The sequence below is a fragment of the Triticum aestivum genome, chromosome 5A (assembly GCF_018294505.1).
Source record: "Triticum aestivum cultivar Chinese Spring chromosome 5A, IWGSC CS RefSeq v2.1, whole genome shotgun sequence".
NCBI lineage: Eukaryota > Viridiplantae > Streptophyta > Magnoliopsida > Poales > Poaceae > Triticum > Triticum aestivum.
The window spans coordinates 595,958,530-595,971,208 of NC_057806.1; the positions used below are offsets into that span (position 1 = coordinate 595,958,530).

Genomic DNA, 12,679 nt, shown 5'->3' on the forward strand with positions numbered 1-12,679 from the left:
AATCAGCCGTTACCCAGCTTGCACCTAGCACCAGCACTAGCAGCGCCTGAGCTGTGCAAGAAACAATTTTGAGCTCATCTCAACCTCAATGGCCATATATACGAGCACGTACGTACACACCGTCATCCACTTGCGTGCATGCTCCCTAGCTAGCTACTCCCTACAGTACGTCGCAGTGCAGCTAGCGTCCGTCTCTCCGTGCTTGCGTCGCACCATTCGCCTCGATCGCTTGGACAGTAGTACACAATGTTGCGGGAGCAGGCAGCTGCCGTCAGGTCGCAGGAGGCCGCGCGGTGGTCGCCATGCCACGCGCCGGACGAGGAGGAGTCGGAGATCGTGGCGCGGTTCCTGACGGCGCCGTACCCGTGCTTCGACGGCGGCTACGACTTCCTCGGCGAGCCCGACGTGTCGCTCGGGATCAACACGCTCTCCTACTGCGGCTCCATCGACCTCAACCTCTCCCGGAAGGAGGAGAGGGCCGGCAAGCGTGGTGGCAATGGCAACATGGTCCCCGGCCCTTCGCCCCCCGCTGGTCGCGGTCGCGTCCGCGCTGGTGCTGGTTACCTCCTCAGCGATCGCGACAGCAATGGCGACGGTGCCGCCGCAACGCCGAAGCGGAAGGTTTTTCAGGCCGGCCATGCCCATGATCAGGGAGGGGATCTTGGACGGCACAAGAAGAAGGCTCGAGCTGCAGATCACAAGGCATGGCGTAACGCAACTTCGATCGATAGCTATAGCTGAAGAGTTTACTTGCGTACCGTGGCGAGGGCGCGGGGCTGATTCAGTTTAATTGGCCGTGATCATGCAGGGGGAGAAGTCTGTCACATTCAAGACCAAGATGCCGCAGCAGAAGCGGCGATCCAGCAGCTACTGCTCGGACAACGAGTCCAATTGCTCCCAGGGGGACGGCGGCGAGGAGGCCAACGTCGCCGGCGGCGGCACCGTGAAAGTGCGGGCCGGCCGCGGGTCTGCGGCCGATCCCCAGAGCCTCTATGCGAAGGTGAGCTCAATGCATGTGCAGCCCCGCAGGTCAATTCAATACCACCGTTTCAGTGGATTGGTTCAGACTTCAGAATTTTGTTCTGTCCAATGCAGAGAAGAAGGGAGAAGATTAACGACAGACTCCGAGTCCTGCAGAAGCTGGTGCCCAACGGAACCAAAGTAACTCTCGCGTACATACATTACATTTTGCAAAAGAAATTCAACTAGAGATTGCATTGGTTACTAATAAGTTGCTGCCTGCTAGTATGTTCTGACTGTTGTGACATATCTTGACAGGTGGATCTCAGCACTATGCTGGAGGAGGCAGTCCTCTACGTCAAGTTCTTGCAGCTACAGATCAAGGTAAGCATAATATTCATGGTTGTATTAGACCTTTCTTTCCTAGGAACTTTGTGTGATCTTGATGTCTCTTACCAGAAAGGTTGTTACATGATCAGGTGCTCAGCTCTGACGAGATGTGGATGTACGCGCCGCTCGCTTACAGCGGCATGAGCTTCGGAATCGATCTGAGGATCACCCCTCAGTGATGAGCTTTTTCTTTTATTTAAGAAGAAAAAACCATGATGAACTTGACTCGCTTGATTTCCATCTCAACGTGGCGAAAACTAACCGTTCTGAAAGAGGATGAACTGTTAAGGACGATCCATGCTTACCAATGTAATACTGACGATGTTACAGAATTTCTGTACGATGGGTTTGCAGTTGTCTTCCTTTGCAAGAAGCCAAGAAGCAATTTTTCTGGTCACTCGCCAGCATGTCTCCACAAATCATGATCAAAGTCACAAATGCAAACGAGGCTTTGGTCTTCACAGGTCCTGCACTTTTGTAGTAGATCAGCAGAACGTGTGCCGCCGGGAATGCAAGTCTTTTTTAGTAGAGCACGTAGTAGGAGCTGCAGAAGACACGCATTATGTAATCACTGATATAATGTCAGAGTAGATTCCGTATTTTCTCCGGTTGATTATTGTTGATGAAAGGAGAGGAATAATACTATACTAGTTACACAAAATGTAAACTCCGCAATATCTCATAATGATGCATTGATGCATGTTGGCCAATTGTGTGCGTTGAGCAGTTGACAGTCAGAACTTTGTGCTGAAGTGTCAAAGATTAACGACCCATCAGTGATTCTCTTCCTCACTGACAATGCTACCTCGTAGAAACTCATGGGTATATGGGCTTAACACAATTCTCTTAAAAAAATTGTGGTGTAACATTTGAGTCAGCTGTCATATGTGTATGACAATTGACAAGTACTCCTTCTGTCTCAGAATGTAAGACGTTTTTTGACCTGTCTCGGAATGTAAGACGTTTTTTGACCTAACATTCTGAGACAGAGAGAGTAGACAAGAAATATCTGAATGTGAGTACCCCCTCCAATTTTATTAGCTTTGACTGAAGTCAAATGTTGTAAATTTTAACAAAGTTTGTAGAAAGCAATATGGACATTTACAATAACAAATTTATATGATATGAAAATATATTCAATGATGAATCAATGGTATTGATTTGGTATTGTATATGTTAATATTTTTCTCTATAAACTTAGCAAAGTTCGTAAAGTTTGACTTCAAACAAAGGTAACATGCGGAGTAAATAAAAATAGATGGAGTATTAATTAAGAGTGATTGTATCTCAGTCCACCTAGGATCAGACCCTAGGATTGACTATGCGTCACATCGGTAGATTATTCTTCCAGCGGGAGGCAACATTTCCGTTGATAGTGAGAGTGTTGCGTGATACCAGTGGCCGAGCTATCAAAAAAATGTTGGGCGGGCCGGATAGTACGTACAGTGCTACCAAATTAAAAATTAATGAATTATTGTGGGCTGCTTCATGTAAAATCTTATTTTGCTCCAGCCAAGGGCGGGCCATGGCCCTTTCAGCCTTGCTGAAGCTCCGCCGGTGCGTGATATTGTAGTATCCATATGAGTTGTGTGTACATTGTACTCGGTATGTACAGGGTGTCTCTGCAAAAGAGGCCCGCGCATACAGCACGTGTCTCATATCTTCCAATCAACACTATGCCATCTCATTGTGGCACATTCAAGTCCCAACGAGGATCAGACAATTTCTATGTCGGCTGGCCCGACATTCATTACCAACAGTTAACATCTTACCCCCACACACAAAAAAACAGCTGACGTCTTATGACACAACAACATGGCAAGGGAGAGTCGTTGTGCAGTGTGCATGGAAGGGATTCTTGGCGCCATTCTCTGATCGAGTGTACACTCGATGGCGGATTGCGTGTGGTCATTGGTTGGCAAGGAGGTATCCGAGCATATGAACAAGATGCGACACCCATCCGCCAAGTTGTGGCTTTTTGCGATGATTGAATCTCATCTCATCAAGATCTGATGAAGATGTGTGTGACGCTTTTGGCCCATCTAGTATGCAAGGCCGAAGGTGATACACGAGGAAGCATTTCAGAGCCCTCCACTGACGTGTGCTTTTGTGTATAACTTTCTATCCAAGAAGCTACAATCAGCGGAGCACGTAAAAGGTCTCGGCTGTGCTCCGGCCATCAGCGGCGCGGGCACACCGATGGATACCACCTCCAGGAGGTTTTTGTGAAGCTTTTTTTCTTCAGGGGGGGGGGGGGGGGGGGGGGGGGGTTGTGAAGCTGAATGTTGATGCTGCAGTCTGGAAGAATGAACAATAGGCACGGTTGCGGCAGCTGCTCGCGACGCGCAAGGGCAAGCCTCGGCCTTGCATTTGTGTTTCAGGGAGTCGACTATCCCGAGACGCTGGAGGCGATCGCTTGCCGTGAATCCATGACGTTGTATCATTTTATCATTATCGTGTCAATCACACTGCCAAAGGCTATTTCGTGGCTATGGAGAACGCATGTTCTACAGAGACACATAGATTTGCCTGGAACTTACATACCACTGAAGATACAACTGCAAGTAGCCCATCGGGTGATGATAAATAAGCTCATCAAGCCAAGGGAGAATAACCAGCATGGACCTCGTGACCACAACAAATGAGCAAGCAATTACCACCACTGAACAATACACCATACGTTCCAATTTTGAACCCAGAGAGCACAAACACAAACATTGTCTATCTTGATCTCCTGTTGCCAATTCACGCATATTATTACTCAAGACCCCCCCAAAAAATCATCAAAAATGATTACATCGAGGCATGATTACAACATGAACACCACACAGGCTACAACTACAACCCTAATGTCCTATGTGCTGGCAACAATCAGGAACATTAGCTATACCTACAGCTAACCCTAAACAATTTGCTACAAAGGGATCACCACATTTCCCCCGAAAATAAGCATACACATATCCCGTTGCAATCATTACCGAGGGGACGTTCTTTACATCGATACTTTACACGACTGCTTGCCCATCCTTCTTCAATACGAAAACATGTTTAATGATTCCTTTCCGTTAGGCCTCGGTAGTGGACTGGGCTGAGGGTATGCGATTGAAAAATGCATGCCGTTCGGTGTATTATGAGCTGAAGAACCAGAACTAGACTTATAACTCGTCGGTGGAGGGGACAAACTATGAGTATCCAAGCTGGTTGGGGCGGTCAAACGATGACCCAATGACCCGGGACATCTAGAGCTGCTTGTTTCGCTGGTCGGAAGGCAATAAAAGAATAACAAGGTCAAGATCTGTAATAGTGCAAACCTTTCATGAACAGATCAAACATCAAATTACAGACAGAGAAGTGTGAAGAAAGTACACACCCGTTTGTATTTGTCTGTTTCCCTCTCACACAAGGCTCAGTCTTCCAGGACTTCTTTTCTCTTGAACAGTGTCCAGCATCCTGGCATTAACATGAAAAGTCATGAACGTCCACAAAAATCTCGAAACTCAAGGGGATACAGCAACTGAGGCAAGCTTACTGGGGATTTATTTCCTGCAGGAGAATGTACAGAAACGTGCTGGCTGAAGTGATTTGAATTTTGGATGAATGGGTGTTCAAGCAGCTTGCTTGCTGTAGGTCTCTCAGACGGGATTCTCTTGAAGCAGCCTTTCAGAAAATCCTTCCCTTCTGATGATAAATTATCTGGAATTGGTGGGTCTTTATTCAACACCTTAAACATTGCGGCAGGCTGTTGCACCACAGACAAGCAGATTCCATGCTTCAGAATCCCAAGACAGGGAAGGGAAATACCCAAATGTTGACATACTCCCTCCGTTTTTATTTAGTCCGCATGTTAACTTTGACTGAAGTCAAACTTTATAAAGTTTGACCAAGTTCATAGAAAATAATACGAACATTTACAGCAAAAAATGAATATGATGTGAAAATATATTCAATGATGAATCTATGGTATTGATTTGGTATTGTATATGTTAATATTTTTCTCTATAAACTTGGTCAAAGTTTGTAAAGTTTCACTTTAGAAAAAGCTAATATGTGGAGTAAATAAAAAACGGAGGGAGTACATTACTTCTCCATTCGCAATTTTATTTAGACCAATGTACCAATGTGTGGCAATTATCATCATTCATATACAAAACTAACTAATGAGAAGCGAGCTACCCTAATTACATAAGTCCAACTCATACAACACATGCTGATTTTACAAAACGGACAAAGGTTTGAATTATTTACCCCTTCAAGACCACTCCAAGGAGGCTTGCCGGTGAACATCTCAATAATTGTGCAACCGAGGCTCCAGATATCAACAGCAAGATCGTAGCCTACATCTTTGACAAGTGTAGCCTGGACAACCTGGGATACAAATGTGCAAGTGTGACTGTGCCATATAAGCAATGACCAATGAGATGCAGCTTACAGCTCTATGAAACAAACCAAAAGGCAAAACCAAAGAATTTGTAAATCTAAATGCCAACTTAGCAGTATGCCCAATGATGTGATTCTACAGTAAAATATCCATTCAAACTAAATGATTTCATATCAAACAAGAGTGCAAACCAAAAATGATATCAGATTTAGAAGAAAAAAAACACTTTGCAATCTTGAACTACTGCACAAGACACAAGTTAACATTTCACTTTGAACATGTAAACTGCTTATTTCAACCATAAATTGTGAAATCGGTGTTTTCTTGCCCTTTTACGGTAGTTCAGGGTTCAAGACTGGAAATAAATGGTTTACGAATTTAAGGTTGAAACGTGAACTTCTGTAGTTTAAGGATGTTATTAAGTGGATGTTCTTTCTTAATTTCAAGACATATAAAGTTAGTAAAGGTCGTCACAAAATCTAATCTATGTGGGATGATAAGCATCCCCTGAGCATATTGTTCACATGTTTAAGTTATTGGCGTGATTTTATGGAAATTATAATACCTTAGGCAGGCTGAATGTTCGAGAAATCAGCTCTCTTAGGTGCTGTAGCAAACACATTGCATGAAAATAAAGTTCCATTAAATGCATGAATCGCTTTTGAGAATTTGGAACATCTGCTTTTCTTGCCTGAGCGCCATGTCCACAAGAAGACTACATGAAATGGATGTAAGCATTTTTGGTGGGCTACACACAGTTTCTCTGCTTGAGAAGTCATTATTTTACATTGCGCAAATGCAGTTCAATCTTTAAATGTTAAAAATTATTGGCATGGCTAGACAGGATAGGTATCAACCACTTGGTCAAACCTAATCAGAGAACCGAACTCACACCATCTCAAGTGCTTTAGTCCCAAAATCATCCACCTGCAGGTACTAACGGTTGAGAACTTGCCATGGCCTCAATGCAGGCCCAGGGGAATATGCTGTAAATACCTTGCTGGCATTGTCAGTGTGATGTCCACCTCTAGCAGACCTTTTCAAGGTGTTGTCACATGCCATCAATGCAGCACAGGCTATAACCATGTTGGTCTTCCTCATGCGCAATGAGACGATGACTGCACTAAAGCATCATTCCTTTAGGAGTCAAGCTTCATGGTTCAGTAAAAATTCAGTTTCAGCAGCAAGCTTTCGGCAAGTTTCGTGTATCAACAAACTCAGGTTTCAGGTTTCACGAGAACCGAGCGCTAGCTCGGTGGCTAGAGTTTACGGTGGTAAACTCACCGACCAGCGTTCGAACCTGTGGGGTGCTATCTGCGTGAAATCCGCAGAAAGGTCTCATCTTCTATCTAACAATGTGCAGTTAAGGGAGGGATCCGTTCCCCTTTAACCACGTTTTTTGTTTCAGATTTTGCTACTGCGTTACAAGAATGTTTCAGGCTTCAGAACAAAGTTCTAACATATGGGTTTCAAAACCTACAACAGGGTAGCAAGTTCATGTGGATTTCAGCAAGTTTCAGATCCCTGGAATTGAGCTATCATGTAGTTGTCAGAAAGTTTTGACAAAGTTTCAGGAGGTTTTGAGCTAGTTTCAGTTAATTACTCACAAGGAAACAGTAGGGTAGACCCCTGTGGTTAAATTTCTCTTAAGATAACGTATTTACAGCCATTTTACAAGGGTGAAGCTGCATATCGACCGCGGTGACCTCAAGACTGAGGGTGTGTGAGAAGAGAAGCAAAAAGCATACATCATAACAGAAGCTCCATTAAGAGTGACTATCTACACAGCCATGGTGGTTCCCAAATCTTTTCAAGAACATGCAGGAGAGCTGCACGTGAATATATTAAGCAAGAAAGAGTTTACAACGACCCAATATATGAAAACAACCTCCCTTATACAGAACCTAGAGAGAGGAAACTACAGAGACAAAAAAACGACCTCCTCACTAAACAGAAGATTTTATCCATCACTCTTAGCTGGCTCTGACAGCCATCAACAACCTGTACTTATCCTTGATATCGCCGTATGTGTTGAAGGTTGTGGAACTCGTGATTGAAGATTCCACCATTGAGTTCCTTCTGAATCCTCCTGGTGGTGCCCAAATCTGACTCAGAAGAGGCAGTAGCGATTGCGGTCCAGCATGAAAGTGTGAAGGAGACACAGGTAAAGGTGGATGGAGGAGTGTGATGCCGTCACCATCATCCTTTATTTCTTGGAAACAACATCACGACATCCAACACGAGGTATGGAGTAGGCGTGTCAATCCTACATGGCAGAGGAAAGACAGCGAGGGTGCCGGAACCGAACCGAACCAAGTGCTGCATTGCCATTGACTTGGAGTTGTGGGTAGCCAGTAGTTTTGGAAGTGGGATGAATGTATATAGGACAAATCCCATTGTTGGGTGGATCAAACAAACCTTATTGAAATGCCCAGTTGGGTGGGACTATCAATGTATCACCTTCCGATAGTTTTTTTCTAAACGAAATGTGAAACTGATGGAACAATTCAAGGCCCCTAGATGTGTTTTTGCCTTTTTGGTATGCAAAAAGGTGATTCTAGCTCCAACTGAAGAAGCCTAAGAGTGGAGGTAGCCCTATTTGGTCTAACAGACCCAGCTACAACCTGGAACCTTTCGATGAGCACGAGACTCGCTAAAACAGGCTTAACTGCTTTATATGTGTTCCTAAGTAGTGCAGTGGACTAATGCATTACATTTACATGGTATCCAACAGAAACTGTGATGCAGTTTACTTTGGCTGTCGTCAACAAATTAGAACGCACAAGTATTTTCTGCACGTCAGTAAATAAAACAATGCCTATTACGCTTGAGAATCCGAAATTAACCTTACCATGATGAGGAAAAAGGAAAACTATGATTAATATAAAGACTAACTAGTTCGCACCTCAGGGGCCATCCAGTATGGTGTTCCTTTCAGTGAAAGATTTGGAGCTGCAGTGCTCAACTGAAAAGAAGAAGAAACAGTCAAGCAAATTAATTACAAAAGTAGCACCATGGCAAATAAGAAAAACCTGAAAGCGCAGGTCCAAGAGAAAAATAAACGGTGTAATAGTAAATTCATTGCCTCTCAGGGTATGCACTAAAAATATAACTATAGAAGTAAGGAATACCAAAGTTAATGTCATATCAAACTACTTCGAAATAATAACCAATGGTCCAATCCAACTAAGAAATATTGAAATGTTTTACCAAGTACTCATATCAAATGTCAAAATTACGATTAACAGCTTATGGCAGAATAATGCTCAGGTGGTCATAATGCGACGTAAAATTAAAGGTAGGCAAATGTTCATCTGTGTCTAATCCTTCTCAAAGTGACTACTGAGTACTTACGAGCCGACGAGACATTAAAGTGACTACTAAGTACTTATGTGCAAAGTGCCAGTGCTGTCAAAAATTATAAGCCAAGACGCAAAGTGGAACTCACATGCTTAGCCATTCCAAAGTCTGCCAATTTAACCACGCCATTGACATCAACAAGCAAATTTGCTCCTTTAATGTCCCTGCAAAAGTATAATAATGTTATCTACATCCATCATCCATGTGTCATTTTAGCCAACCAATACTTGCTAACAGACAATAATGGGATCAGAATCAGCCCTTGAGATGTGGATAGAGCTGTACAAGAGGCTCAAGAAAACAAAATGAACTGAATGCAAAATAAAGTTGGAAGGGAAAAATAGGACCAAGCAATCTGACAAATGGTATAAGGGAAAAACAAGAGATAATGTAAAAAACTGAACAAAGGTTAGGTTCAGAAAGTTAGGAAACAGCCAGTGGCGAACAATTATCAGATAAAGAACAAATAATGAAAAAGAAAAATTACCTATGCATAATTTTTTGGCTATGGAGGAAAGCAAGACCGTTAAGGATATGGCGAGTGAAGTTGCGGACAACTGATTCTGTCATTGCACCACAATGTTTACTAATGTACTTATTAATTGAACCCGGATGAACATATTCCAGGTATATGTAGAATCTATCTTCAGTCTGCAAGGTGCCCATATCACCGTTAATAGCAAAATTATATAGCACTGTTAATTCCCTCGGTGTGGGCAAGTAGAACTTACAGTTTCACTGCCGTAGTACTGCACTATGTTTTCATGCTTAAATTGGCTAAGGAATTTAATTTCCTGAAACAAAGGTGATGAGCAATCAGACGAAGTGCATAATTGCATGATCCTTAGATAGCATAAGAAAATAGTGGTATACAGTTATTACCCAACCAAGTTCAGAAAAATGAAACAAGTATGGTCAGAGTTTTACATATACTTAAGAAGTATTGTATAGTGGTAAAAGGAAGACAAACCAAATGTGAGCATAAGTAAAAATATGCTTCTTAATCCTCAACAAGAAAAGAGAACATTAAACAATCACATTGAACAAGACTAATGATCTCCATAAGCAGAAATAAGCAACATCAAAACAAGTATGGCCGAACCTGTTCCAATTGCTTCAAAGACTCAACTGATTTTGCGTCATCAGGAATTATGTTAACCTCTTTCATGGCACAAAGAGCTCCGGTGTGCCTGTATGTTGGTGTGATGGTATGTTCAAAATTTAGAGAAGCGATTACTACAACAAAAATGAAATATAACATACCTATTGGTAGCTTCATATACACAGCCATATGTGCCACTGCCGATGAGCTTCCTTTTTTGCCACTGACCAGCCATTGAGGGTGTCTCGACTTTTGGAACTGACGGGTGGCCAAAATTTGTTTGCTTTGGGCTCATTGAAACAGGAGGAAGAGGTAATGGGTGAAGATTGGCACTCAGATTGCCCTCAGGACGAGAAGTGTGGTTCTCTGGGAACAACTTTGTATGCATTGGTGATGGAGGTGCACTTGGGTATCTTGATCTAAGAGCAGGACTTCTCAAAGGACTAGAGTGAGGAGATCGCTCCTGGCCACCCACAAATTTTTCAGGTGAGGTGGAAGGGGGTGAAGATCCTGATTGATCTGAAGACCATGGTGATGGTGCTGACAATATATTGCTACCTTGGATGGATATTGCAGCAGATGAGAAGTCTACATTACTCAACCTTCGAGGACTCTGTACAGGACTTGAAAACCCGCTGCTCGGGGCACTTTTAGCAGGAATATTCAACCTAAAGTTCAAAGTTTCAGTTGGACCATCCTGGAACTTCTCTTTATATGTCTTTCTCCGTTGGCCACAGGTGGCCCCATGTGTGCCAGCTGACCGTAAGTCATTGTGCTCGTGAACCTTTTGAACAGTTTGGTGGGGCATAAATCTATCACCAGAGACATTAACAACATCAGAAACATGGATATGGAGTTAATCTGATCAGTGTGGCATGACAGCAGTTTTTTTTTAATAATCATGTTCATGTACAATCTTCTTTACTAGCAGCTTCATGGAAGTTAATCAAAGCAAATTACACTTCACTGACTTCAGTACTGAAACAATCTCAGTCACTCATCAGTTAAAAATCACAATCTGAGCCAGCCTTTTTTTCATGTCAAGATCTAATAAACTGGCAAGTAGCTTAACCAAGCATCATCAAGTAAAAATGTTATGGGGTATCATAGCACCAAACAGCAAATTGTCTCAACTCGTTCTGGGGGTCCAAAACCACAATAACTCTTTCGTGACATATCATCCAATTTTTGCTAAGGTGCTATGATCTCCTGGTCATAAGCTAATAAGTTCACAGAAAGCCTAAAACCCTCTTGGTAGAATGCAACTATGCAGCAATGTATGTCTGAAGCCCTAATCCAAGCTAATTTCAGACCGTCAACATGGTTAGACTATAGCAAAGGCCATCTTCCCTGGTCATCTTATTGTTCACCTAAACTGTTCTCACCAACCTCAAAACATTCTGCCCTGCAAAGTGGTCGAAATGCTACTAGTGTGGCAGTTTTAGTATATAGTGTCATGTGTCATGCCTTCTTATATGCCCATATTGTTGGTAACCCCAACCTCATTCAGAAATCACTGCTAGTGGCCTCCTTGCTAACACCCTAATCGCTTCATCAGTACTAAAACAGAACTAACAAGGTTACGCTGTTTATACGAACTTGAACAGCAAAGGAAGGAAGCTTGAAGCATGTACTAAACTAGTACTCCCTCCGTCCAAATAAGTGACTCAACTTTGTACTAAAGTTAGTACAAAGTTGAGTCACTTATTTTGGAACGGAGGAAGTACAAAACAAACAAAATGCATCCCCACCTTGGAAACGTGGACGGCCTCTCGCCTCCAGTCTCTGCAACCCCCAGGAACTCGGCCGACCCGTTGCAATCCCCGTCGAACATCCTCGGGGAGGGGAGCGGCCTCCCAGGCCCTCGGCACGGCGAGTCGTCATGGTGGGGCAGCGGCAGAGGGTGCGGCAGCAGCATGGGCGTGGACGACGACCTGGCCGGCGCCGCCTCCATCATGCTGCTCGGGGACCTCGAGATCGGCGTGGAGCTGGCGGTGGCGAGCCCGGACCAGACCGCGTCCCTCCTGGCGGGGTAGGAGGAGGAGGAGGGCGGGGCGGCGTGCGGGTCGTCGAGGCGGAGCGCGGAGGCCCCGACCTCGATGTCGTCGACATGGCGCAGGCGGTGCTGCCTGGTGAGGCGGGGCAGGTGGTCGGGGTCGCCGGCGCCGCCGTGGCGGGGGATGCGGGAGGTGGAGGCGCGGGCGGGGGAGGCGGGCGTGGAGGCGGAGGCGGAGGAGGGGCGGTGGGCGGAGCGCTTCCACCAGGGCATCGGGAAGGGGGGAGGGCAGGGGAGGGGCTTATGGGGGGCCGCGGACGAAACCCTAGCTAGTGGCCACAGTGGTAATGGCGGGGTGGGGGTGGGGGTGGGGGGAGGGGGGGAGGGGATCGGTGGCTGGAGACGACGACCCCCGCCATTTTGGCTTTTGTTTTCTCCTTTCTCGCGAGGGGGGGAGGGACCGGGCGGGGAGTTGGTTTGCTCTCTCGGCTAT

General features: G+C 44.7%; 2 protein-coding genes across 2 annotated transcripts; one reads left to right on the forward strand and one right to left on the reverse strand.

The window, feature by feature from the left end:
• The first annotated feature begins 814 nt into the window (after nt 1-814).
• LOC123107876 (transcription factor RSL2-like) lies at nt 815-2,016 on the forward strand. The gene is made up of 4 exons (XM_044529775.1): nt 815-1,000; nt 1,096-1,161; nt 1,279-1,344; nt 1,440-2,016. The coding sequence occupies exons 1-4, from the start codon at nt 839-841 to the stop codon at nt 1,527-1,529; spliced, it is 384 nt and encodes a 127-aa protein (XP_044385710.1). The 5' UTR covers nt 815-838; the 3' UTR covers nt 1,530-2,016.
• Nucleotides 2,017-4,054: 2,038 nt separating this feature from the next.
• On the reverse strand, nt 4,055-12,476 carry LOC123105127 (mitogen-activated protein kinase kinase kinase 5). Its single transcript, XM_044527126.1, has 11 exons — nt 11,942-12,476; nt 10,352-11,002; nt 10,191-10,278; nt 9,820-9,882; nt 9,576-9,739; nt 9,177-9,252; nt 8,634-8,693; nt 5,596-5,715; nt 4,880-5,089; nt 4,721-4,800; nt 4,055-4,607 (listed from the first exon to the last, which is right to left on the reverse strand). Exons 1-11 carry the CDS (start codon nt 12,457-12,459, stop codon nt 4,382-4,384), a joined length of 2,256 nt encoding a protein of 751 aa, XP_044383061.1. The 5' UTR covers nt 12,460-12,476; the 3' UTR covers nt 4,055-4,381.
• Nucleotides 12,477-12,679: the final 203 nt, after the last annotated feature.

Bases quoted from the DNA above. Each gene is read 5' to 3' on its own strand.
- LOC123107876 (XM_044529775.1), top strand. From the start codon at position 839: ATGCCGCAGCAGAAGCGGCGATCCAGCAGCTACTGCTCGGACAACGAG. The intron at 1,001-1,095 runs GTGAGCTCAATG...TGTCCAATGCAG, and splicing joins CCCAGAGCCTCTATGCGAAG to AGAAGAAGGGAGAAGATTAA. The intron at 1,162-1,278 runs GTAACTCTCGCG...ATATCTTGACAG, and splicing joins TGGTGCCCAACGGAACCAAA to GTGGATCTCAGCACTATGCT.
- LOC123105127 (XM_044527126.1), bottom strand. From the start codon at position 12,459: ATGCCCTGGTGGAAGCGCTCCGCCCACCGCCCCTCCTCCGCCTCCGCC. The intron at 9,883-10,190 runs GTTCGGCCATAC...CCTTTGTTTCAG, and splicing joins CTTTGAAGCAATTGGAACAG to GAAATTAAATTCCTTAGCCA. The intron at 4,801-4,879 runs GTAAGCTTGCCT...TGTTAATGCCAG, and splicing joins CTGCAGGAAATAAATCCCCA to GATGCTGGACACTGTTCAAG.